The sequence below is a fragment of the Rhincodon typus genome, chromosome 3 (genome assembly GCF_021869965.1).
Source record: "Rhincodon typus isolate 14 chromosome 3, sRhiTyp1.1, whole genome shotgun sequence".
Taxonomy (NCBI): domain Eukaryota; kingdom Metazoa; phylum Chordata; class Chondrichthyes; order Orectolobiformes; family Rhincodontidae; genus Rhincodon; species Rhincodon typus.
Window position 1 is genome coordinate 98461486 of NC_063334.1, and position 26787 is coordinate 98488272.

Sequence of the window (26787 nt, forward strand, 5' to 3'; positions counted from 1 at the left end):
TATCTTTCCTAAAGTATGTCACCCAGAGCATCATGCTGTACTCAATTTTTGATTAAGGGGAGTATCACAGCAGTAGTCAGAGATGAAATAACTGAGCGATTATCTGGTGAGGCTTTGTGGGTGGAACCAAGAAACAAGAAGGGGATCGGTAATGTTATTAGGGTTGTACTACGGCCCCCAAATAGTCAACGGGAATTAAAGGAACAAAAATGCAGGGAGATGGCAGAGACTTGGAGGAGCAACAGGGTTGTCATGGTGGAGGATTTTAATTTTCCTAACATAGCCTGTGAGTGCCATAGTGTTATGGGCTTAGATGGGGTGGAATTTGTTAAATGTATTCAGGAAACTTTCCTCAAGCAGTATATAGAGGGTCCTACTTGGGGAGGACAGGTGACTGAGGTAACAGTGGGGGAGCACTTTGGGACTAGTGACCATAGCTCTATTAATTTTAAAATAGTTATAGAAAAAGACAAAACTGGTCCACAGGTTCAAGTTCTAAATTGGGGCAAGGTGAATTTTGATGAAATTAAGCAGGAGCTTACAAGGGTTGATTGGAATAGTTGTTTGCAGGCAAAGGGACCTCTGACAAGTTGGAGGCCTTAAAGGTATGATAGCTATAGAGTTCAAGATCTTTATGTTCCTGTGAGGGTGAAGAGCAAGGTTGGTAGGAGTAGGAAACCCTGGATGACGAGAGATATTGAGGCTTTGACCAGAAATAAGGAGTCATGGCTCAGAAGCAGGCAGCTGGAATCAAGGGAATCCCTGGAGATATATAGGGGATACAGGAGTTTACTGAAGAAGGAAATCGGGAGGGTGAAAAGGGGGCACGAGACAGCTTTGGCTGAAAAGATTAAGGTGAATTCAAAGAGATTCTTTTAGTATATTAAAGGAAAAAGAATAACTAGAGGGAGAATAGGACCCCTCAAGGACCAAAGTGGGCATGTATCTGTGGAACCGCAGGAGATGGGTGAGGTCCTCAATGAATATTTCTCCTCTGTGTTTACCGAGGAGAAAGACATGAAGACTTGGGGATTTGGGGAGGTGGTGTTGGAAGTATAAGAATGTATGAAGGTGGATAAATCTCCTGGTCCTGATCAGATATATCCAAGAACGCTGCAAGAGGCTAGGGAAGAAATTGCATGGGCCCTGGCTGATATATTTGCATCACCATTAGCCACAGGTGAGGTCCCGGAAGACTGGAAGGCAGCAAATGTTGTGCCTTATTCAAGAAGAGCTGCAGAGAAAAACCTGGGAATTATAGACCAGTCAGCTTAATATCTACGGTAGGTAAGTTACTTGAGAAGATTCTGAGGGATAAGATATGCATGCATTTAGAAAGACAGGGTTTGATCATGAGTAGTCAGCATGGCTTTGTGCGTGGGAGATCATGAATCAATTTTGTTAGAGTTCTTTGAAGTGACCAGGAAGGTTAATAAGGGCAGGGTGGTAGATGTAGTCTATTTGGATTTCAGTAAGGCCTCTGATAAGGCTCCACGTGGTAGGCTGCTCTGGAAGGTTAGATTGCATGGAAGGCAGAGAGACATGGCAAATCGGATACACAATTGGCTTGGTGGTAGGAAGCACAGTAGTTGTAGAAGGATGCTTGACTGACTGGAGGCCTGTGACTGGTGGTGTGCCTCAAGGATTGGTGCTGGGCCCGTTGCTGTTTGTTATATATATTGATGATTTGGATGAGAATGCACAAGGCATGATTATTAAGTTTGCGGATGACACTAAAATAGGCGGTATCGTGGACAGTGAGGAAGGTTATCAGAAATTGCAGCAGGATCTTGATCAGCTGGGGAAGTGGGCCGAGAAAAGGCAAATGGAGTTTAACATAGATAAGTGTGAGATGTTGCATTTTTGGAAAGTCAGATCAAGGTAGGAGCTTTATGGTGAATGATAGGGCCTTAAGGAGTGTAGTGGAACAGAGGGACCTTGGAGTTAAGGTGCATGGTTCTCTGAAAGCGGAGTCACAGGTAGACAAGGCAGTGAAGAAGGCTTTTGGCACACTGGCTTTCATTAGTCAGGACATTGAGTACAGAAGCTGGGAAATTATGTTGCAGTTGTACAGGACGTTACGAAGGCCGCACTTGGAGTATTGTGTTCAGTTTTGGTCACCTTGCTATAGGAAGGATGCTATTAAACTGGAAAGAGTGCAAAAGGAATTTACAAGGATGTTGCAAGGACTCAAGGGACTGAGTTATAGAGACCAGTTGGACAAGCTGGGGCATTTTTCCTCCGAGCTTAGGAGACTGAGAGGGGATCTTATCGAGGCTTGAAAGATTGAGAGGCATGGATGATAGGGTGAATTCACTCAGTCTTTTTCCCAGGGTTGGGGAATCGAGGACTAGAGGGCATCAGTTTAAGATAGGAGGGGAAAGAATACATGGGAACCTAAGGGGTAACTTTTTTTATACAGAGGATGGTACATGTATGGAATGAGCTGCCAGCAGAAGTGGTTGAGGCAGGTATATTAACAGCATTTAAAAGGCATTTGGATGAATGCATGGATAGGAAAGGTTTGGAAGGATAAGGACCAAGTGCAGGGAAATGGCATTAGCGTGGATGCACAATTTTGATCGGCATGGACTAGTTTGGGCCAAAGGGCCTGTCTCTGTGCTGTAGGACTCTATAACTCTATCTTTTTCACCTGTTTTTGTGCTTTAAGTAGTATGTCATACAATGTAATTCTACATTTCACTGCTCTCAAATAAAGTTTTCTTTAAAAGACACACAGGTTGGAAGTGTCGTACACGATTAGTTCAGGTTGATTTGGGTTATCATCTGGTCTTTACTCATCACGCACAGACACTAAAATATTTTTGACTGTCCTTGGTACATTGTAGGTTGTAATTTAAACCCACATTGCTATTTACTGTCAAAAATAGCAGCTAATCGAGCACATAGCTGAGAGAGCACTTCTGTCACCGAATGTAACGCGTACTGCTGAAAGTGATGGATTCCACAAACTCTTCTGTGAACAGTGTTGCCCCTGACAGTAATGACCTGAATGTTGAGTTAATGCAGGGGCACACAGAAGCCATTTTTACTCCTGTTTCACTGGTAATCAGCCCAGATACTTTTTTCCCCCAAGTCTGGGTATATCATGGCTCGTTAGTAGAATGGCAGAATCCTGTTGTATAATAATGGTTAATTTAGTTTCTACGTTAAAGCATGTTCTGTAAATAGCTGCTTAATTGCCAATTATTTTTGAAACCCTACATAGCTTGAGCTAACTTTTAAAACATTAAGGAATATTTTAAAATCAGATTTCTGCCTCTTGAAAAACACATTAGATTATTACAAATGTTTGTTTGCACTCACTATTAGTCAACATTACAGTAACATATGCAGGGACCGATGATTAGGTCCAGCTATTCACAAAATACATATTTATGATTTGGATGATAGAATCAAAAGAGATCTGTGAGTGTTGAAAAGCATGTAAAAAAGCTCCAAGGGATAAAAGCTTTAGATACAATAAGAACTGCTGATGCTGGAGTCGAGATAACAGTGTGGAGCTGGAGGAACACAGCAGGCCAGGTCCAATGACCTAAATGTGGATTTTAACAATTTCAAGATCTCCCCAACCCCAGCTTCATCCCATGACCAACCCTCCCTCACATCCTCACCTCCTTGACCTCACAACCTGTCCATCTTCTCCCCCACCTATCTGCCCCTCCCACCTCACTGACCAATTCCCACCACACTCTTCCTGCATTCACCTCTCACCATCCCACCTACCTACCCCTCCTCTCTCTCTCTATTTCTGAGCTCCCCTCCCTCTCCCCATTTCTGAACAAGGGTCCCGACCCGAAATGTTGACTTTCCTGCTCTTCTGATGCTGCCTGACCTGCTGTGTTCCTCCAGCTGCACAAGGAGGTTTAGGACAGTTGGATGAGTGGGTAACTACATGGAAAATACAGCATAACATGGATAAATGTGAAGTTGACTCAATGAGAAAAACAGAATGGCAGAATACTTTTTAAATGGCGATAGATTGGGAAATGTTGATATACAAAGGGATGGTCAGTTCAACACAAAGCCAAAAATTTTAGAACACATGGGCCTGATGACTGAAATATTATCAGTTCTTCAATTACAGGAAGCATGAGATCTGACTCATAGAACATAGAACAGTACAGCACAGTACAGGCCCTTTGGCCCACGATGTACTGCTGAACTTTTACCCTAAACCTATGGTCTATCTAACCTCCACCGCTACCTTATGCTATCATCCATATGCCTATCTAATAGTCGCTTAAACGCCCCTGATGAGGCCGACTCCACTACCCTCTCCGGCAATGCATTCCACGCCCCTACCACTCTCTGAGTAAAGAACCTACCTCTGACGTCTCCCCGATATCTACCTCCACTCACTTTAAAACTATGTCCCCTCGTAAAAGCTACCTCCACCCTAGGAAAAAGTCTCTGGCTGTCTACTCTATCTATACCTCTGATCATTTTGTATACCTCTATCAAGTCACCTCTCATTCTTCGTCGTTCTAAAGAGAAAAGCCCTAGCGCTCTCAACCTTTCCTCGTAAGACCTTCCCTCCATTCCAGGCAACATCCTGGTAAATCTCCTCTGCACTTTTTCCAACGCTTTCACATCTTCCCTTTAATGAGGCAACCAGAACTGGACACAATACTCCAGATGTGGCCGAACCAGGCTTTTGTATAGCTGGAGCATAACTTCACGGCTCTTGAACTCAATCCCTCTATTAATGAAAGCTAACACACCATATGCCTTCTTAACAACTCTATCCACCTGGGTGGCAGCTTTCAGGGAACTGTGAACATGAACCTCAAGATCCCTCTGCTCCTCCACACTGCCAAGAATCTTTCCGTTAACCCTGTATTCTGCTTTCAAGTTTGTCCTTCCAAAATGAATCACCTCACACTTTTCAGGGTTAAACTCCATTTGCCACTTCTCAGCCCAGCTCTGCATCCCATCAATGTTCCTTTGTAACCTAGAACAGCCGTCCGCACTATCCACAACTCGACCCACCTTTGTATCGTCCGTGAGCTTACTAATCCACCCTTCCACTCCTTCATCCAAATCATTTACAAAAATCACAAATAGTTTGCTAAACCATTTCAGAGGACAGTTGAGAGTCAACCACATTACTGTCAGTCTGGAATCACAACAAGGCCAGACCAGGTGAGGATGGCAGATCTCTTTCCCTGAAGGACATTAGTGAACCAGATGGGTTTTTCCAACAATTGGCAATGGTTTCATGGTCATCAGTAGACTCTTAATTCCAAGTTTTTTTTATATTGAATTTAAATTCTACGGTCTGCCATGGCAGAATTTGAGCCTAGGTCTTCAGAGCATTAGCCGAGTTTCTGGAGTAATAGTCTACCAGCAATACCCCTAGGCCCATCACCTCCCCAATCAGAATAAAACAAAAATAGAAAGATATAACTAAGAAGAGTCCATCAGTCCTGAGCCAGCTCATCATCAACGATGCCCACGCTGTCATCCCTTCCCTACTGCCTAGCTGCTACCTACAGCTGACCCAACCAACATTGAAGTTGTCACTCTTCGGGCACCGTTTTTTTTCTCCAATGGGCCAATTCTCCTCCACTACCATCTCGCTGCCACCTACCCCAGACCAACCAATGTCAGTCACATCTCCTGCTGCTGGGCACACCTTGTCAATGTCGCTGTGATGCCTTTCTGCACAGCTTTGCTGCCACCAGCATTTGACCAACCAACAACAAAGTCGCTGATTCTCAAGTGCCATCTTTTGCCACTGGGCCCACCTCGCTGACGTTGCTTCCAGTGTAACAGCCGCCAATTCTGATGCCAGGTCCCATGCTCACCCTGGGATAAGTAAATAAGGGCTCACTAGAATCACGATGGGTCCATTCGCCGCTGCCATGAGGTTTACACTGCGGTTCCTCGCTGCTGCTAATGCCGTCCCAGCTCAGGACGAGGTAAATAAAATGAAAAAAGATAAATAGAACCAAAGAAAGAGAAGCGAAGTGATCGAAGCAGACAAGCCCTGACTCGGGAACCTTACTCTGGCAGTGTCTTGATGAGTTTATTGCATGATAGCAACTAGGTTCAAATGACATTGATCTGATAGACATTGTTACTGAGATGATGAGAGAGGCCTTGATGTTCGTTTTACTACTTTGCGATCTGCAGCTGTTCCTCTGCAGAATCCATCATTAACCCCTTAAATCATTTCACCCTTCTACAATTCCATTAATGCTAGCATGGATATATTTGTGCCATATTTTTCTTGCTTGCCTGGGACTTGTAAGTTTGAGCCCCTTTACAGCATTGAATTCGTGTTTTAGGCTGTCTCTCGGCAAATACTTAACAATCGCTGGAAGGCATGTTAAACCAGGGTCTTGTCTGCCTGGTCCAGGGGTTCATGGAGCTATTACTAGACCAGCAGAAAGTTCTGATATTGCAATAATCTTCTTTCCTCAAGCAATGCCACCAAAACAGGAGGAATGTTGTTTCCCAATTGTTTGTTGGAAGCGTTTACCCTGCATAAAGGCAATTACTGCACTTCGGGGACAAAAGAATAAACCAATTAAACAAAGTATTTTGAGGCATTCTGAGGCAGCAAGGCACGATGCAACCCGGTCAGTCGAGTTGGTAATTAGATATTTCAAAGGCTGCCAGGAGCCATTAAGATTAAAGGTTTATTTCTAAGTACTGTAGGGCTGGTCTTTACGTTACAAAGTTTCTTTATTGTAATTGTTGCTGAGAAGCCTTTGCAGGAACTCTCAATCTGAGAAGCTGTTTCTTTGCCCGAGTGCAGTTGCATAAGAATCTACTAAAGCAGTCATAGTTCGCTTTGTCGTGTGGTAATTACTTCCACATTGACCGCTAATCAAAATCTCAAAAATAATTTCGAACTAGAGAAGATGTGTGAAATGTTCATATCTTTGAAAGATGTGTGTTTCAGATGCACAGTGTCTCAAAATAGGAAGGTGGTGCCATCTTGTGGTATTGTGACTATTTTGCTTTTTTATTGAGCAGGAGGAATTTGCAATCCTCTACCTTTAAACTGCTTTAAAATCATGGAATTATTTTTGAGACTTAGTCAAAGTGGATATGCAGCCATTCACTGCAGCCAGTTTGCACCCTGAAGGACTGTGCAAGCAGCAAATAAACAGTTATTTATATAATACATAAAAACAGAAATGTGAATGCTGAAAATCTCAAACTAAGGCAGAAATCACTGGAAAACCTCAACAGGTCTGGCAGCATCTATGGAGGGAAAGCAGAGCTAACATTTCCGGTTCAATGATCCTTCAGAACTAATAGCAACTGGGACTAGGTGTATTTATTTTAATGACTGGGAGTGGGGGAAGATGAGTGAGCAGATAGGAGGTGGTGGTGGTGGTGGCAGAGCCCAGAGAGAGAGGTTAAAAGTTAGGCAGGTGAAAGGATTGTTGGTAGTAAGCCAGGGAAGAAGAAAAGCTAGATAGGTGATAATAGGACAAGTTGGTGAAAATGGTTTAGCTTTGCTGAAAGCAGCTCATGTCATGGCAGGACCTGGAGTGTGGGGGTGGCTAAATGACATAGAGGTATTCTAAAATTATTGAACTTGATGTGGAGTCCTGAAGGGACTTCCCAAGCAGAAGATGAGATGCTGTTCCTCCAGCTTACACTGAACTTCGCAGGAGCACTGCAGCAAGCCTGAGTCAGAGATGTTAACCAGGGAATAGTTGTGTTTTGAAGTAGCAGGCAACTGGAAGCCCAGGATCATTTTTGCAGATAGAATGCACGTGTTCCAAAAAGCATTCACCCAGTCTGTGTTTCATGTTCCCAGTGTAGAGGACACCATTTTGTGAGCAAAGACGACAGTAGACTAGATTGAGTGAAGTGCATGTAAATCACTGCTTCACCTGGAAGGTGTGTCTGGGCCTTGGATACTGAGAAGGGAGGAAGTAAACAGGCAAATGTTACACCTTCTGTGATTGCATCGGAAGGTGTGATGGTGGTGTGAGGAAATGTTGGAAGTGGACTAGGAGGGAATGGTCCCTGTGGAATGCTGACGAGGAGGGGAGGGGAATTTGTATCTGATGGTGACATTCCACTGGAGGTGGTGCAAATGGTGGCTAATGATCCTTTGGATGCAGATGCTGGTGGGATAGAATATGAGGAGAAGTGGGGCTCTATCGTTATGGGAGAGGAGAGAAGGGGTGAGGGTAGGAGTTTGGGAAGTGGGTCAGACACAGCTGGAGGGCCCTGTTGACCATGGTAGCAGGGAAATCCTCTGTTCAGGAAAAAGCTGGACAGTCAGTTAATTAGTATTCAGTAGCGTTGACCAAGAAATGGGAAGTCTGTTCCTCTTCAGATTGCAGTAGGGGATCTTTTACATCAAATTGTGATTGTTTAAACCTCTGCTGCATGATGTACAGCACACGTACTAAATAATGATGCAACAATCCGTTGACACTTAAATTAGCTTTTTGAGTCCCACCAGCAACTTGTATCTCACTTTTGCTTAATTTTTGACCAGCCATTTTCCAATATGGACTGTACGTTCATTGCATATGTTTTATCAATGTCAGTTACTTTGAGTCGACGGACGATACGAAGGTGGGTCACGTTGTGGACAGTGCGGAGGGCTGTTCTAGGTTACAAAGGGACATTGATAGGTTGCAGAGCTGTGCTGAGAAGTGGCAGATGGAGTTTAACTCTGGAAAGTGTGAGGTGATTCATTTCGAAAGGACAAACTTGAAAGCAGAATACAGGGTTAATGGAAAGATTCTTGGCAGTGTGGAGGAGCAGAGGGATCTTGGGATTCATGTTCACAGTTCCCTGAAAGCTGCCACCCAGGTGGATAGAGTTGTTAAGAAGGCGTATGGTGTGTCAGCTTGCATTAATAGAGGGATTGAGTTCAAGAGCCATGAAGTTATGCTCCAGCTATACAAAAGCCTGGTTCGGCCACATCTGGAGTATTGTGTCCAGTTCTGGTCACCTCATTACAGGAAAGATGTGGAATCGTTGGAAAAGGTGCAGAGGAGATTTACCAGGATGTTGCCTGGAATGGAGGGAAGGTCTTACGAGGAAAGGTTGAGAGCGCTAGGGCTTTTCTCTTTAGAACGACGAAGGATGAGAGGTGACTTGATAAAGGTGTACAAAATGATCAGAGGTATAGATAGAGTAGACAGCCAGAGACTTTTTCATAGGGTGGAGGTGGCTTTTACGAGGGGACATAGTTTTAAAGTGAGTGGAGGTAGATATCGGGGAGACGTCAGAGGTAGGTTCTTTACTCGGAGAGTGGTAGGGGCGTGGAATGCATTGCCGGAGAGGGTAGTGGAGTCGGCCTCATTAGGGGCGTTTAAGCGGCTATTAGATAGGCATATGGATGATAGCATAAGGTAGCGGTGGAGGTTAGATAGACCATAGGTTTAGGGTAAAAGTTCAGCAGTACATCGTGGGCCAAAGGGCCTGTACTGTGCTGTACTGTTCTATGTTCTATGAGTCAGATCTCATGCTTCCTGTAATTGAAGAACTGATGATATTTCAGTCGTCAGGCCCATGTGTTCTAAAATTTTTGGCTTTGTGTTGAACTGACCATCCTTAAGTATTATTTCCTATGGGTCTATGTACTTGGCTCTTAATCAATGTCTTGCTGAAGTAAAAAGGCATATGTTAAAATCTTATGAACAATTGAGACTAGTAAGTTTTTTTTAAATATTCATTAATTGTGTCATTTTGCCTTTCCTTGATCTGGTAACACAAATATACTATGTTGACTGTAAAATCAACTCTGCTTCATAATATATTGACTTATTTATTCAGGAAATGTGGGGTTGGCAGGCTGTGCCAGCATTTATTGCCTGTCCCTAGGTGCCCTTAAGAAGGTGGTGATGAACTGTCTTTTTCAACTGCCATAGTCTGTTTAATGTAGGTAGACCCACAATGCTGTAAAAGAATGCGTTTCAGGCTTTTAACCCAGTGACTCATTGAAGGAACAGCAATATAGTTCCAAGTCAGAACGGTGAGTAGTTTGGAGGAGAACTTGCAGGCAGTGGTGTTCCAATACGTCTGCTGCCTTTGACCTTCTAGATGGCGCTGGTTGAGTATTTGGGAGCTGTTAGGAATCTAGGAAGCCTTGATGAATTTTTGCAGTGCATCTTGTAGACTATACGCACTGCTGCTGTGACCTGCTGCACAGGGAGTGAAAACTTGTGGATCTGGTGCCAATCAAGTGGGCTGCTTTGTTTTGGATGGTGTTAAACTTCTTCAATGTTGTTGAAGCTGCATCCATCCAGACAAGTCAGGTGTGCCTGTCACACTCCTGACTTATGCCTTGCAGGTGGTGGATAAGCTTTGGGGAGTCAAGAGATGAGTTACTCGCTACAGGATTCCTAGCCTCTGATCTGCTTTTGTAGCCATTGTGCTTATGTGGCTAGTCCCTCATATAATATCTTGCAGAGAAAGAAAGGGAATTTTCTCCCACCTGATGAGTGTGACTCCCTCTTGTGTGGTTTGGCTGCTTTTCAAGTACCAGCATAGTTGCTAACAGGGTCTTATCTTTTTTTCCTTTTTTATGTTCTCTTGCAGAATTAGCTCCCCTGGGTCCTTGATCTACTATGCAGTTGTCAAGTATCCAAAATCCTATAGGTATTCAAAAGTTAAATGTTAGATATTCACAGCTGATTAGTTTTTAGTTGGTACAGGAGTGACACTAATCCAGGTAAGTGGAGAGTGTTCCATTACACTGCTGACTTGTGTCTTGCAGATGATAGACAGACTTTTGGGAACCAGAAGTAAGTTACATAATCCTCTCACCACAATATTCATACAGCTGGTCCAGTTCCATTTCTGTTAGTGGTAGCTTCCAGGATGCGGGGGAAATCAGCAGAATTAGCGGGAGATGGTTTAGGGTCACCACTTTTTTGAAGGTGGTCATTGCCTGGATTATGTGTGGTACCAATGTTATTTTCCACTGTTCTGCCCAAGGCAGGTTGTTGCCCAGATCATCTGCAAGTGGGTACGTGCTGTTTCAGAACCTAATGAGCTGAGAACATAAGGAGTCAATAGTGTCAAACATGTTTCTGAACTTATGATGGAGGGAAGGTCATTGATAAAGCAGCTGAAGATGTTTTGGCTCTGAACAATAGCTTGAGGTACTCCTGTGATGTTCTGGCACTGAGATGATTGGCCAACCGACAGCTACTACCAGCTTCCTGTCTGCTGGTTCCGACTCAAGCTACTGGAGTGATTCCCTTGATTCCCATTGCTATGGCTTCATGATGCCATACGTTGCCAAGTACTACCAAGATCTCAAGGGCAATCACTCTCTGATAACCTCTAAATTTCAGGCTCTTTAGTCCATGTTTAGACCAAAACTGGAATGAGGCCAGTAGCTATGTGGTTGTGGCAGAATCTGAACTGAGCATCAGTGAGCAGGTTATTGCTGTGTAAATACTGCTTTATAGCACTGTCGATGACTCTTCTATCGGTTTAATGATGATGGGAATTAAGCCAATCCTCAATCTATGGATGAATGGTATGCTGCACAGGAGTGTAACAAATATGACACTGTAAAGAGACTAAAAGAGCTTGTTATTACACTGCAGTGCTGTTAGTTTAGAGTGTTTTTACATCTCATCTACCTTGAATACTTGTTCTTGTCATCTTTGAAGGCTGTGATTTTTGTAAAGTAGCGTTAGTAGTGTGTTAGGCTCTGAAAGGTAAAACCTGAAAAACACAAACTATAATGAAAGTGACTGTTGTTGTGAATTGGCACATTGCGATAAAATCAGATTAATTACAATGCAAACATCTAAACTGTCTAATAGTGTCAAAATAGCAGGATTTCACACTAAATTATCGTTTGAAATACGATGTGATAGTATTTCTTCTCAAACAGAATTGTGACTGAGGGATGAGAGTTGGCAAGGATATTGGGAGAATTTGTTGCTGCCCCTATTGTGCCATGGGATTATTAAGATAGAATAGATGTCTGAACTGGTAGCACTTCTGTTCACCCAGAACGTGACTTTTTGCTTAGAATTTCCTAATCAGAGAAAGGACCATAACACAGAGGAGTAGGCCATTCAGCCTATCAAGTCTGCTCTGCCACTTGATGAGATCATGGCTGATCTGATAATTCTCCACTTTCCTGTCTTTTCACCATAACCCTCAATTCCATGACTGATCAAAACTGGGATAGACAGATTTTTAAATAAACTAAACCTCTCCGCCTCTACAACCCTCGTGGGTAAAGAATTCCACACATTCACAACCCTCTGTCTCCTTGTCTCTGTCTAATGTGGGTGGATCCCATGCGCTGAGATTATGCCCTCTGGTGGTAGAGTTTCCCACAAAAGGAAACAACCTCTCTGCATCTACCCTGTCAAGTCCCCTTAAGAATCTTGTATGCTTTAATAAGGTCCGTCTTATTCTTCTAAACTTTTAATGATCACAGGTGCAACCAACTCAACCTATCCTCAAAAGACCAGCCCTCAAGACCTGACATCAACTTAGTGAACCTCCCCTGGACTGCCTCCAATGATCCCATATCTTTCTTTAGATATGGGGCCCCAAGCTGCTCACAGCATTCCAGGAGAGATCTAACTAGTGCTTTGTATAGTTTTAGCCAGACTTCCCTAATCTTGTATGCCATTCCTTTTGGGAAAAAAAACCAACATTCCATTTGCCTTCCCTATTACCTACTAAACTTGGATGCTACTTTTTTGTGATTCGTGCACAAGGACCCCAAATCCTTCTGCTCTGTAGCTTTCTACAGTCTTTCTCCATTTAGATATTCAGTTCCTCTATTCTTCCTGCCAAAGCGCATCACCTCATGTGCTCTCACATTTACATTCTATCTGCCAATTTTTTTGCCCACTCCCTTAACCTGTGTATGTCCCTCTGCATGGTGTGTTTGAGCCACCCTCACCACATACCTTCCCATCTATTTTTTCTGTCATCACTAAACCTGGCTATGGTACATTCATTTTACTCATCCAAGTCATTAATGCATACTGGAAATAATTGTGATCCCAGCGCTAGCGCCTGTTGTATTCTGTAGTTGCAGGCTGCCATCCTGAAAGTGCCCTCCTTATCCCAACTCTTTGTTTTCTATTAGTTAACTTATCCTTTATCCATGTTGATGACACCACCAAATACCAAAGGCTCTTATCATCTTACGTGAGGTGGTAGCAGTCGGTGGTGAGAGCGGGTCAGTGAGGCTGCAATGGTGGTGAGATTGGGCCTTTCATATGGCATTGGCGGCAGTCTCTTGGGTGTCCTGGCGATTGGAACTGTGCCTATACCATTGTGGAGACGGGACTTGGGGACTCTGAGATCTGGACTTTTTTTTTCTCTTGCTTACCTTTCGGCTGTGTTAAATCTTTTAATTCTGGTTTTTGTAACCAAGTGGGCACCAGTGAATGACAACTTTGTGCACTTTTTGCTGTACTTATGTATTCCTGTACTTCAGACATGTGACAAATAAATAAATAAATCTAAGTAGCCTAACATGCATTGCTGCAGGCCCTAGTAAAGATGTGATGCTCATTACTAGTTGGTCAATCATCCTCGCCCACTCTTTACATTCTATCAGAGGGATCAAGAGCACTACAGAGTAGTTGGTAGCGGCTCACATTGGACTCACTAATTTAGAAAGAGAAGAACAAATAGTAAACTCCTTTTTCAAAATAACGTGTGGACTCCAGGGCATGAGCTAGCATCCTCCCCTTCTGTTCTTGTACTGATCTCCTCTATTTGCAAATTAATTGGATTAAGTGGGTTTTAATTAAACTTTGCTATGTTTTCAAACCTCCTGGAGGCTGTCTGTTTCGAAAGGATCATGCTCTATACTACTTGTACTTGTTGACCAGATACTTGTGGTTTTAACTGCTACTTTATATTTGAATCTTTTTTTAAAAAATTTCTAAAGTGAAAATTGTAAGAGGATGCAATGAACAGAACGAAAGCAGAATCTAAAGGAAAAAGAGACATGAGTAAGGAAGGGAAGAGAACATGAGTGAAAGAAAGTCTGATATGAAAGTCACCTTTTATCCAATGTCCATATTTCATTCAATAATACCCTTTTGTATTGGTTGTGCTTGCAGTTAATTGTGGTGTTAGTGGTTTATGTGGATATCAGTGGTCTGCTCGGAGATCATGCTAGATTTGCATTTGGCAATTTTAGCACTGCTGCCTCACAGCGCCCGGGACTCTGGTTCAACTCTATCCTCTGGCAGCTATCTGTGTGGAGTTCGTACATTCTCTCTGTGTCAGCATGGGTTTCCTCCAGGTGCTCCAATTTCCTCCCACAGTCCAAAGATGGACAGGTTAGGTGGATTGGCCGTGGTAAATTGTGCATAGTGCCCTGGGATGTGCAGGCTAGGTGGATTAGCCGTGGGAATGCAGGATTACACAGGGTGGATCTGGATGGGTTACTCTTCTTCGGATGATCGGGGTGCAGACTTGATAGGCCAAATGGCCTGTTTCCGCACTACGGGAATTCTATGATTTTATGAACTGTAAAGAAAGTTATGGATGTTCTCCCAGAATTTGCCATGAATCAGTTTTCTCTTGTTCGCCTACCAGGAGATGATATTGTCAGTGAATGGATACATAGTGCACCATTAACTAATGCTTGGACTTAAATAAGGCTGATGAACCTCTTGCCTGTTAATATTTACCATGAATGAGGATTTATTTTGGGTATCAACGGAAATAGTAGCATTCCACTGTAATGAGAGTAAAGTAGGACAGGAAATTTTTTCACTGGGGAGTGGAGCTGGAAAAGCACGGCCAGTCAGACCGCATCTGAGGAGCAGGAAAGTCAATGTTTTGGCCTGAACCCCTTTGTCAGGGCTCTACAGAAATTCATTCAACAGGTTGTTGCCTCAATAGTTGCTCAGTGCCTTAACTATGCCTTATGTGAATTGAACACCTCACTGAAAATCTGATTGATGATCACGACATTGGATATGGCGATTGCAGCCAAAATTGAAATGTACTGTCTTTCTTTCTTTTTGCTCAGTTTCCATTTTTAAAAGCCGTGATATCAACAGTTCAGTGACATGATCGCTCCATTTTAAAATATTCTCTTCCTAACAACATTGTGGTGTTCCTGTGGAACAGTGATTCAAGAACTCAGCTTATCACCACCTTCTCAAAAGCAAACAGGGTTACACAACAAATGCTGGCCTTGCCACTGATATTCACATCCTCTGCAAGAATATAATAGATATTATTTGAAGTCTAATTTGATCAACATTATGCAGTCTGTGCTCAATAGATTAGTTCAATATACTTGTGTCAATAACTAAATTTATTTCACAGATGTCATTTTCTTTTCTCCAGTCCGAATGTGAAAATGGGGATGAGCATGAATGTATTACTTGTACATACAAAGTCCTTTTATATGTTTGATTTCATTGCAGTTTATACCTGTTCAAACTTGGGATAGCCCCTCAAATCCAAGACTTGCTGGGAAAAGTGGATTTTACAGGTGTGTGTTACTTGCCGTTTTATTCTTGAAACGGTTGCCTGAAAAAGATGCCAATTAAGGAGACTTCCTTTGTGATCATGTTTTAAATTCTGTCTGCAGAGTTTCTTTAGATTTAAGACCATCTGATACGTAATGTTATATTTTCTCTTACAGAGGAGGAAATAAGTAATATGCGTAAGGAATTGGAGAAGTATGGTATTCAGATGCCAGCATTCAGTAAAATTGGTGGAATTCTGGCAAACGAACTTTCAGTTGATGAAGCTGCTTGTACGTATGTGCAATAAATGTCAAATCTTGCATCGGGGGGAGTTGTCCCAGGCTCCGGAAAACGAGCTATACCTTGGGAGCCTCTTTCTGTAATGGAAATTAAGCTGTAATAAAACTGCTAAAGAATGTTTGGAGCTGAAAATTCACTTTATTTAAACAGATTTCGGTTCATTGAAAGGATTTATACTTGATATTTAACGGCCTTCTCTTTTTTTTCTTGAAGTGCTTAATTCTAAATTCTAGCTTTGTTTGCAAATATGTTAATTCCACATTATCACATTTTATGGTTAATTTAGTTTTCTTGTAACTTTATCCAGTACATGCTGCAGTAATTGCAATCAATGAAGCAATATCTCGAGGGAATGCTGAGGAGACCATAAAGGCTTTAATGAATCCAAATGCCATTTTGACTAATATAGAGAACAATTTGGCTCAGGATTACCAAAATAAATTGTCTCAGGCCAAACAAACAAAGCAAGAGAGTGCCCAAAGCAAGGTAGGATGTCCTATTCAATGATGGTTGTGCATATATAAAACTAAGAATGTCACCTTCTTTTAAGTCAGCAATCAATAATAATTGTAATTAGCTTTCCACTGCCTGATTATTCTGGTTTTGTAGCTGAACTTGATAGATTTTAAAGTTTTTCTACTTTCTGATAACATATGCAGCAACAGAATTCACTTTCTTTAAAATGTAAGGAAGAAGTGACAACATAGGTAGTGAATTTTAGTGTGCTGTGTTTTAGGATGTGCCCTGTTACATTTCCCATATAGTCTGACTGTTTGACGAAGCACTGGGTTGAAATGAGGTTCGTTTGGAGCAACAGAAAGCAGCTCATCAGAAATTTTGATGATGGGAAGCATCATTTTGTTCTTCATGTCTAGATTAGTAGATTTTAGACAACCTATTTGCTTTTCCGCCATATTGTTTCTCCCCTCCAGAAGCACATGTTGGAACTGGCTGTCTTTTCATTTTTTAGTGATTTTTTTTTTCGTGAAAGAGGCATGCATGCCATTTAACATGATTAAGTTAGGTATCCTTTTAAAATTAAAATCTGTCGTCATGGGGGTTTGAGTAAGATATTTGTTCTGTGTATCATTTTTGTCTGGATAACACTATAAAGAATTCGGGAGCAGGCTACTTCAAATATTAAATAGTATGGTGCTGTCAACAATGAGCTGAAAGAAAGCAGAAGTGGGACACGGCGGACTGTAAAATTTTTATGCTCTGCACTTCTGTGGAATATTTTCTGAGAGTTCCACATTTGTCTAAATTCTGGGGATACACTAAAAGCTTGAAAGAAATTGAGGATTCCACCCTACTGCCACAGTTGGGACCTGACACTTTGATCTAAGAAGAATATTAAAGTACTTGAATAATTTTTAAGTTAATGAATTATTGTCCTTTCCAGACTGAAGTTTTAGAGTAAAGGAAGCTAGGGGATATGTTCACTGAATTACCTTATATAGCCATAGTCATGAACTTATACAGTATGGAAAGAGACCCTTTAGTCCAACCCATCCATGCTACCCACTGAAAACTTGTTCAGAAGATTTTGTTGATGATTCAAGGTTTGGGGGTAACTGCCCAAATCAGCATGTTAGGTATGCAAATGAGTTTCTATTTAAAAAAAAAAAATAGAATTTATGAAATTGACTTGAGAACTGATTTACTTTGGATGAATCCCAGCTGCATCCACTACTTGTGCCATGCTATTCCATTAAAAATTGCTATGTACATCTTTGTTATGATCCTGGTTTTTAGAGCGATTCTATTAAAGCAGAAGAGAGAGATATGTATGAGGAACTTCTGACCCGTATGGAGATTCAAGACACTATTGATCAGGTCAATGGTGAGTTGGTAATTTTCCCTGTTCTTGTGTAATGTTTACCTGAATATATACATGTACAGTGTTTTTTTTTGCACTGCAGCCTCACAGCGCCAGGGACCCAGGTTCGATTCCAGCCTCGGGCGACTGTCTGTGTGGAGTTTGCACATTCTCCCCGTGTCTGCGTGGGTTTCCTCTGGGTGCTCCGGTTTCCTCCCACAGTCCAAAGATGTGCAGGCTCGGTGGATTGGCCATGCTAAATTGTGTTCAGGGGTGTGTGGGTTACAGGGGAGTGGGTCTGGGTGGGATGCTCCAAGGGTCGGTGTGGACTTGTTGGGCCAAAGGGCCTGTTTTCACACTGTAGGGATTCTATGATTCTCGTCATTGCAATTGGAAATCATGTTTGATGAACTTGTTGGAGATTGTTGAAGATGTTACTAACAGAAGGTGATATGGAGAGCCATGGATGTAGTACGCTTAGATGTTCAGACGGGTTCTGATAAGGTCCCCGCAAGAGGCTGCTTAGATTAAAATACATGGGATAGGAAATGATGTATTGGCATGGATGAGCTTTTGATTAAAAGAAAACCACATGGGAATAAATTGGTCATTTTTGCATTGACACGCTGTGACTAGTGAGCTAACACTAGGGTCAATGTTTGGGTCCTATCTGCTCACAATATATATCAATGATTTGGAGGAGGGGACCAAATGTATAAATTCCATGTATAAAGCTAAGTTGGAATGTGTGTTGCGAGGAAGATGTAAAACAGCTTCAGGAAGATTTGGACCATGTTATTAAATGTGCAAGAACATGGCAGATAGAATATATCAGTGGAAAAATGAGAGGTTATGCACTTTGACAGGAGAAACAGATGTACAGGTTATTTCTTAAATGGAAAGCGGTCGAAAAAAAGTAGGTGTGTTGGAACTTGGTTAGGCTGCACCTGGAGTACTGTGTAGAGTACTGCAGGAAAGATATTATTGCCATTTGAAGAAGTGCAATGAAGGCTCGCCAGACTTTCTCCCGTGATGGTGCGACTATTCTATGAAGTGATGTTTGGGCAAACTGGGTCTGTATTCCCTAGAGTTTCGAAGAATGAAGGGTGATCTCATTGAAACTTAAAAATTACTCAAAGATGTACAGCGACTATGTAGACAAGATGTTTCCCTGTTTGGGAAGTCTGGAACCAGAGGGCACAATTTAAAAATAAAGGGGATGCTACTTGGTCCGAGGTGAGGAGAAATGATTTTACTCAGAGAGTTGTGAAACTTTGGAATTCTCTATCTCAGAAGGCTGTGAAGGCTCCAACGTTGAGTATGTTTAAGTAGATATTGATGGATTTCTGATTAGTCGTGACCTAGAGGGTTATGAGAATGAGGTGAGTAGGAGACATTAGTGTTCAATCAGCCATGATCATGTTGAATGACTTGATGGGTTGAAAGGCCTAGTCCTGTTCCTATGTTCCAGTGTTCTTGTTCCCTTGTTAGGGAAGGAGGTGACACAGCGGTAATGTTACAGGATTGGTAATCCAGAAGCCCATGTTAATCCTCTAGGAATATGAGTTCAAATTCCACCATGGCTGATATTGAAGTTTAAAATCAATAAAAATCTAGAATTAAAAACCTATAAAACCACTGCTGATAGGTGTAAAAAAAAAAACCCATCTGGTTCATCAATGCCTATTAGAGAAGGAAATCTGCCATTCTTGCGTTGTGTTCTGGCCTACAACAATGTGGGTGACTCCTAATTACCCTCTGGGTTGGGCAAGAGATGTTGGCCAAGCCAGAAATGACCCTGTCCCATGAGTTAATTTTTGAGCAGTGATAAATGTAAGTCACTAAATAACTCCCAATGTACTACTTTTAAAACTTGTGGAATTTGCAAAATTTTTTGAGTTAGAAAGCTAAACGCCCAATGCTATACAACACCAAAAATAAATAGAGAACGCACTCGGCAAATCTAAGCCAGTAAAAAAGGCTTTCATGAGCCTTACTTCTTGGAATTGGCGTCTTCACTATGTGAACAGCAAATTGACCTGGGATTCATTATCCAAGCACTTGTGATTTTTTTTGCGGAACTGCATGTAATTACTTTTATTTAGCAGAACTTAGTATTTCCCCTCCTTTATCTGCTTGGATGGTTTATATTCAATGTCAGAAGTTACACTATACCAAGTTATAGTCCAATAGGTTTGTTTGAAATCACAAGCTTTTAGGGGGCACTGCTCCTTTGTCAGGTGAAGGTTTATATTCAAGGTGACCCTTCCTTTCTCAAATAACGTGAGTAAATTCAGTACAACTGTAAAATTGTTATGGTTCCTATTTACCAATTGTTTTACATTCCTTATTTCCTAGTGAATAAAGGTTTACAACAAGTAAATGAAGCCCTAGAGAAACATGATCAGGATAATTTACTGGCTGGTCTGCAATTCCCTCCACTAACGCTTGTGGGTGTAAAACCGGAGAATTCCACATGGTATCTCTCACACTTGTATGCTCACAGAGAACAGAAATTACAGGTAGAGTGAAGAAATTGATTTTTTTTTGGCTTAAAAACTGAGAATTGTCTTTGGTTTGCTAGTGATTTGCATTAGTTTGCTGTTTTATTTTCTGTTTCTAAGAATTACTCAATACATTCATCCTATTTTGATAAATTGGCCAATGCTTATCAAGGCCACTATTGACAGGCGTGCTTAAGTATTTTTAAGAATATTGATGCATTTTCTTTGTTGTCTGTGCATGGGAGCTGGGACCTTACTGGCCAGTCCATCATACATTGCCCACTGCTAATTATCCTCGAGATGGTGGTGAGTCACCTTCTTGAACCACTGCAGTCTATTTGGTGTAGGATAACCCAGAGTCCTGTTAGGAAGGGAGTTCCAGGATTTGGACCCAGTGGCAATGAAGAAATGCCAATACCATTCCAAGTCAGCAACCTGTGTGACTTGGAGGGGAGCTTGCAGTTGGTGGTGTTCCCATACATCTGCTTCCCGTGCCATCCTTAAATGGTAGAGTTCAAGTGTTTGGAGAGTTATGTTGTAGGAAGTTTACTGAAGCATGAAAATCTGTATTGCAGGAAGAGAATTTTTCTGGTATGCTTACCAAGGATGACCTTCAAGCAGGAGTTAACCTTTCCAATGACCAGGCTGAAGCCCATAAACTTAGTAAGTTTTGTTTTTCTTTTTGAACTACAGTTTTCTTTTATTGATGAATTGGTCAGTCAAGAGTCACACAACACAGAAACAGACCCTTTCGTCCAATTTGTCTGCACCAACCAGACGTCACCATCTGACCTTGTCCTATTTACCAGCATCTGGCCCATATTCCTCTAAATCCTTTCTATTCACGTACCTAGCCAGATGCCTTTTAAATGTTGTAATTGTACCAGCCTCCATCACTTCCTCTGGCAGCTCGTTCCATACTGGCGCCACCCTCTGTGTGGAAAAAGTTATCCCTCGGGTCCTCTTTAAATCTTCCCCCACCCCCTCACCTTAAATGTATGTCCTCCCGTTTTGGACTCTTCTAGGAAGCAGACCTTGGCTATTCACCCTATCCATGCCCCTCATGATTTTATAAACCTCTGAGGTCACTCCTTGGCCTCTCACGTTCCAGGCAAAATAGCCTCGGCCTATTCAGTCGCTCCTTATAACTCAAATCCTCCAGTCCTGGCAACGTCCTTGTAAATCTTTTCTGCACCCTTTCAAGTTTAACAACATCCTTCCTATAGAAGGGCAACCAGAATTGAATGCAGTATTCTAAAAGTGGCCTCACAATGCCCTGTATAGTTGCAACTTGATGTCCCAACTCCTATACTCGATGTTCTGATCAATTAAGGCAACATGCCAAGTGCCACCTTCTTCATACTGTCTACCTGTGACTCCATTTTCGTGGAGGTCTGCACCTACAGTCTGGTCTCTTTATCCTGCAACACTCCCCACACCCATACCATAAACTCCACAATTCCTGCCCTGATTTGCTTTAATAAAATGCAACACCTCACATTTACCTAATTAAACTCCATCTGCCACTCCTTGGCCCATTGGCCCATCTGATCAAGGTCCCTGTTGTACTCTGAGATAACCTTCTTCACTGTCTGCTATACCACCAATTTTGACATGTTCCATGATTCTTCCCAAGAGTTACCTTTGCCATTGAATGGGTGGGATTGGTATGTAATCTTAACCCCCAGCTGAAATATTGAGTATAGATGTACATGATGATCTGATTATATATTTTTGTTTTATATTAATGCAGAGCTTGAAGCTGTTGAAAAGATTAATGCTGCAATCCGCAATGGTGATGCAGCCCAGACTATGAAAGCATTAATGGTGCCACAGGCTCAGTTGCCTGCAGTATACTCTCATATGGCTGACTTGTACCAGGTAGAACTGTCCAACCTGCAGAAACAGAATCCTGAGGTAAATGTTTACAGTTTTTTTTTTACAAACAAAGAAGCACATGAAAAATATGATTAATATCTTTATTCAAATATATCCGGGCTCGTCACTCCAGATGCCTCATAGTTCATGTGAATGTGACACCTATCCTTGCCAGCTTTGCTTTTTGATTGATCGATTGATTGATTGATTGATTGATCGATTGATCGATTGATCGATTGATTGATTGATTGATTGATTGATCGATTGATTGATTGATCGATTGATTGATTGATCGATTGATCGATTGATTGATTGATCGATTGATCGATTGATCGATTGATCGATTGATTGATTGATTGATTGATCGATCGATCGATCAATCGATCGTCACGTGTACTGAAATACAGTGAAAAGCTTTGTTTATGAGCAGTACAGGCAGACCACAGCAAGCAAAAGATGTACAGATCAAAAAGACTTAGAGGCATACAGGTTACATTGCAAGTTACATTATTTGAGGCTAGAGTCCATTCAACAGCCTGATAACGGCCAAAAAGAAGCTGTTTCTGAACCTGCTGGTGCGTGTGTTCAGGCTTCTGTATCTTTTGCCTGATGGAAGAGGTTGTAGGAGAGCATTACAGGGGTGTGATGGGTCTTTGATGATGGCTGCCTTTCCGCAACAGTGAGCCGTATAAATAGAGTCCATGGATTTCTGAAGAAGAGTCCCGACCCGCAACATCAGCTTTCCTGCTCCTCTGATGCTGCATGGCCTGCTGTGTTCCTCCAGCTCCACACTGTGTTATCCGTGGATGGAAGGTTGGCTTCTGTGATGGTTTGAGCTGTGCCTACAACCTTCTGTAGTTTCTTATGATCTTGGGCAGTGCAGTTGCCATACTGGATCTGGACATTATGCATCTGGACAGTATGCTTTTGGTGGTGCATCTGTAGAAGTTGGTGAGCGACCTTATGGACATGCCAAATTTCCTGAGCTGCCTGAGGAAGAAGAGGTGTTGTGCCTTCATGGCTGTTACATCTACGTGGGAAGTCCAGGACAGGTTGTCGGTTATCGTCACTCCAAGGAACTTGATGCTCTTTACCCTCTCAACCTTAGTTCTGTTGATGTAGATGGGGGTGTGTTCTCCTCCTTTCTGAAGTCGATGATCAGTTCTTTGGTTCTGCTGACGTTGAGATAAATTGTTTTCGTTGCACCATGTCACCAAGCCCTCTATCTCCCTTCTGTATTTTGACTCGTTGTTGTTAGATATCCGTCCCAGTACGGTGGTGTCGTCAGCGAACTTGTAGATGGTGGTCGTTCAGAATTTGGAAACACAGAAGTGGATGTACAAGGAGTACAGTAGGGGGCTGAGGACACATCCTTGGGGGGGGCCCCAGTGTTGAGTGTTATTGTGGAGGAGGTGCAGTTGTCTATCCTCACTGATTGCGGCCTGTGGGTCAGAAAGCTGAGGATCCAATTGCAGAGGATAGAGCCGAGACCAAAGTCATGCAGTTTTGTGATCAGTCTGGAGGGAATAATGATGCTGAAGGCGGAGCTGCAATCAACAAGCAGAAGTCTGATGTAGGTGTCTTTGTTGTCCAGATGTTCCAGGGATGAGTGCAGGGCTAGGGAAATGGCAGCTACTGTGGACCTGTTATGTCGGTAGGCAAACTGTAGGGGATCGAGGCAGGCTGGGAGACTGGAGTTGATATGGGCCATGACCAGCCTCTCGAAGCACTTCATGATTATTGAAGTCAGAGCTATTGGGCGGTAGTCAGTAAGGCACATTGCGTGTACTTTCTTAGGTATGGGGTTGATGGTGGTCGTCTTGAAGCAGGTGGGGACTTCAGCTTGTTGTAGGGAGAGGTTGAAGATGTCAGTGAATACCTCCACCAGTTGGTCCGCACAGGATCCGAGTACTTGGCCAGGGACACTCTCTGGGCCTGTCGCTTTCCTCAGGTTGACTCCCAGGAAAACTGATCTGACTTCTGCAGCGGTGACAGAGGGAATAGGTGTGTCTGGGGCTGTCGGGGAATGCGTTGACATGCCAGTGGTATTCTGCTCAAACCGAGCATAGAAAGCATTAAAGATGTTGGGGAGGGATGTGTCATTGTCCGCTATCTTATACGGTTTCATTTTGTATCCCGTAATGTTGTTTAGGCCTTGCCATAGACAGTGGGTGTTCATTGGTAGGTCTGGGCTTCTAACTTGGTCTGGTACTGTCTCTTGGCCTCTCTGATGGCTTTGCGGAGGTCATATCTGGATTTTCTGTATTGGTCTGGGTCACCCGGCTTGAATGCTGCATGTCTGGTCTTCAGCACAGCGTGGATTTCCTGGTTCATCCAAGGTTTCTGGTTGGGGAACATGCGGATTGACTTCTTTGGTACACAGTCCTGCACACATTTGCTAATGAAGTCCATGATGGTGGCATACTCGTCTAGGTTTTCCGCTGAACACTTGAAGACTGTCTAGTCCCATCGGTTCCAAGCAGTCCTGGAGACAGTCTGCCACTGCCTCGGACTAGCACTGTACTACTTTTTGTGAAGGATTCTCCCATTTCAGCTTCTGCTTGTAAACTGGGAGGAGGAATACAGTGCTGTGATTGGATTTTCTGAAATGTGGACGGGATTGAGCGGTAGGCGTCTTTAATGTTTGTGTAGCAGTGGTCCAGACTGTTCGATCCTCTGTGGTGATGTGATTTTTGTCAATAATTTCAACGCCGTATAGGAAGCTGCTTAAAAAGAAGTAACACCATTAAAGTTACTTGGTTGTGTTGATGATATTCATCTTATATTTTTGACGAATGAGTTACTGTGAAGGTTAATAAAAATCATTTGGTCAAAAATCCATTGAAGACTAGTCTAGGCTGAACTCTGTAATCTTATACCGTGATGAATTTTAGTCTCTTTGTAGTTTTTTTTCAACTCAGAGTTGATTTTGGATTTTAGACTATCCCTCCTGTTGGCTTTTATTGGTTTAGTGCCTCCCTCCAATATTGCAATGTAGACAAAAACTGCACCAGAGTAGGAAACAGCGTTTACACCCTGAAACACTATGGAACTGCATCATCATCTTCCAGTATGAGGAAGCATTATGTGTATCACACGGTGTAATGAGATTGAGGAATGAGTATTATTTCACTAATTGTAAAGTTCATGTGGGTCTAACACCAGAATCCGTTACTGGGTTGTTTCTTCTGGAGAACAGAAATTAACTGCTGTGACCTACTAACCATTAGGTACATACAGGATTGACCTTCATTTATTTATGCTGGCTCAGATGCGGCAGCAAAAGTAAAAAGCTCCAGAAATTCTGTCTTTACTTGGATATTCCCTTTCTATTTTTTCCCTGGGAAGACATCAATTGGTGTGGCATTTGTATTTTGTGTGCTGTGATGACTTTATGCCAAATTTGTACAATATCAGTCATGATTGCATGGGAGCTGGAGTCGACCATTCAGTCCCTGGAGCCTGTTCTGACATTCATTGAGATCTTGGTTGATCTGTGGCCTAATTCCATATACCTGACTTTACTCCCTATTCCACATACCACTGTTTAATAAAAACTTACCCATCTCAGATTTAAAATTAGTAACTGATTGAGCATCCACTGCTGTAAGTGGAAGAGGGCTCCAGACATCTACCACACTTTGTGTGTGTGTGTGTGTCTGCACGCACGCGCGCACAGAACTGTTTTCTAATGTCTCCCCTAAACAGTTTGGCCCTAATTTTTAGATTATCTTCCCAAGTTCTAGAATCTCCAACCAGTGTAAATAGTTTATCTTTCTCTACCATATCTTTTATTGTTAATATCTTTGATCAGATCCGTCCCTTAACCTTGTAAATTCTGGTTAACACAAGCCTAATTTGTATAACCTCTCCTCATAACAATCTATGTTGTACACCCTTGAATGGTCTTTGGCTTAGAATGACATAAAATCAGTTACCATAGAAATATTTTGAGAAGCGGGATGCACCTGTCAATGAGTTGATGAATTTGGAAATTTTTCACCTTTTAAATTTGGTTGGTCATGTGCTTTGATTTTTTTCATTCATGGATCAGTGCTACAGCCTGCCTATATATCTGTTCAGGTTTTGTAGCAAATGTTTGCGTGCAGTCTGTTTGTCAAGATTAATATGTTGTATATGGGAGGTTCCAAGGAATGTTATTCCATGAAGGCATATCTCTTCAATGTTCATTTAGCTTGGTTACATTGTTGCTCCTCATTTCTCTTCCTAATATCTAGAAGTGAATGAAGGCTAATATAGCGAAAGAACAATAGCCATTACATAAGTGATCTCCGAGATAGTAGGAACTGCAGATGCTGCAGAATCTGAGATAACAAGGTGTAGAGCTGGATGAACAGAGCAGGCCAAGCAGCATCAGAGGAGCAGGAAAGCTGACGTTTCGGGTCTAGACCCTTCTTCTGAAATGGGGGAGGGGAAAGGGGTTCTGAAATAAATAGGGAGAGAGGGGAAGATGGATAGAGGAGAAGATAGGCGGAGAGGAGACAGACAGGTCAAAGAGGCGGGGATGGAGCCAGTAAAGGTGAGTGTAGGTGGGGAGTTAGGGAGGGGATAGGTCAGTCCAGGGAGGACAGACAGGTCAAGGGGCAAGATGAGGCTAGTAGGTAGGAGATGGGGGTGGGGCTGGAGGTGGGAGGAGGGGATAGGTGGGAGGAAGGACAGCTTAGGGAGGCGAGGACAAGCTGGGCTGGTTTTGGGATGCGGTAGGGGGAGGGGAGATTTTGAAGCTTGTGAAGTCCACATTGATACCATTAGGCTGCAGGGTTCCCAAGCGGAATATGGAGGTGCTGTTCCTGCAACCTTCGGGTGGCATCGTTGTGGCACTGCA

At 42.5% G+C, this 26787-nt stretch overlaps 1 protein-coding gene across 1 annotated transcript in view; it reads left to right on the forward strand.

Moving 5' to 3' along the window:
• Positions 1 to 26787, forward strand: part of iqgap2 (IQ motif containing GTPase activating protein 2) — a 333913-nt gene that overhangs the window by 179406 nt on the left and 127720 nt on the right. The window contains exons 6-12 of the mRNA XM_048593829.1: positions 15396 to 15463; positions 15617 to 15730; positions 16048 to 16226; positions 17496 to 17583; positions 19918 to 20081; positions 20639 to 20726; positions 21817 to 21980. Of these exons, the coding sequence (XP_048449786.1) occupies positions 15396 to 15463; positions 15617 to 15730; positions 16048 to 16226; positions 17496 to 17583; positions 19918 to 20081; positions 20639 to 20726; positions 21817 to 21980 (865 nt within the window). The remainder of the gene's footprint in view (positions 1 to 15395; positions 15464 to 15616; positions 15731 to 16047; positions 16227 to 17495; positions 17584 to 19917; positions 20082 to 20638; positions 20727 to 21816; positions 21981 to 26787) is intronic.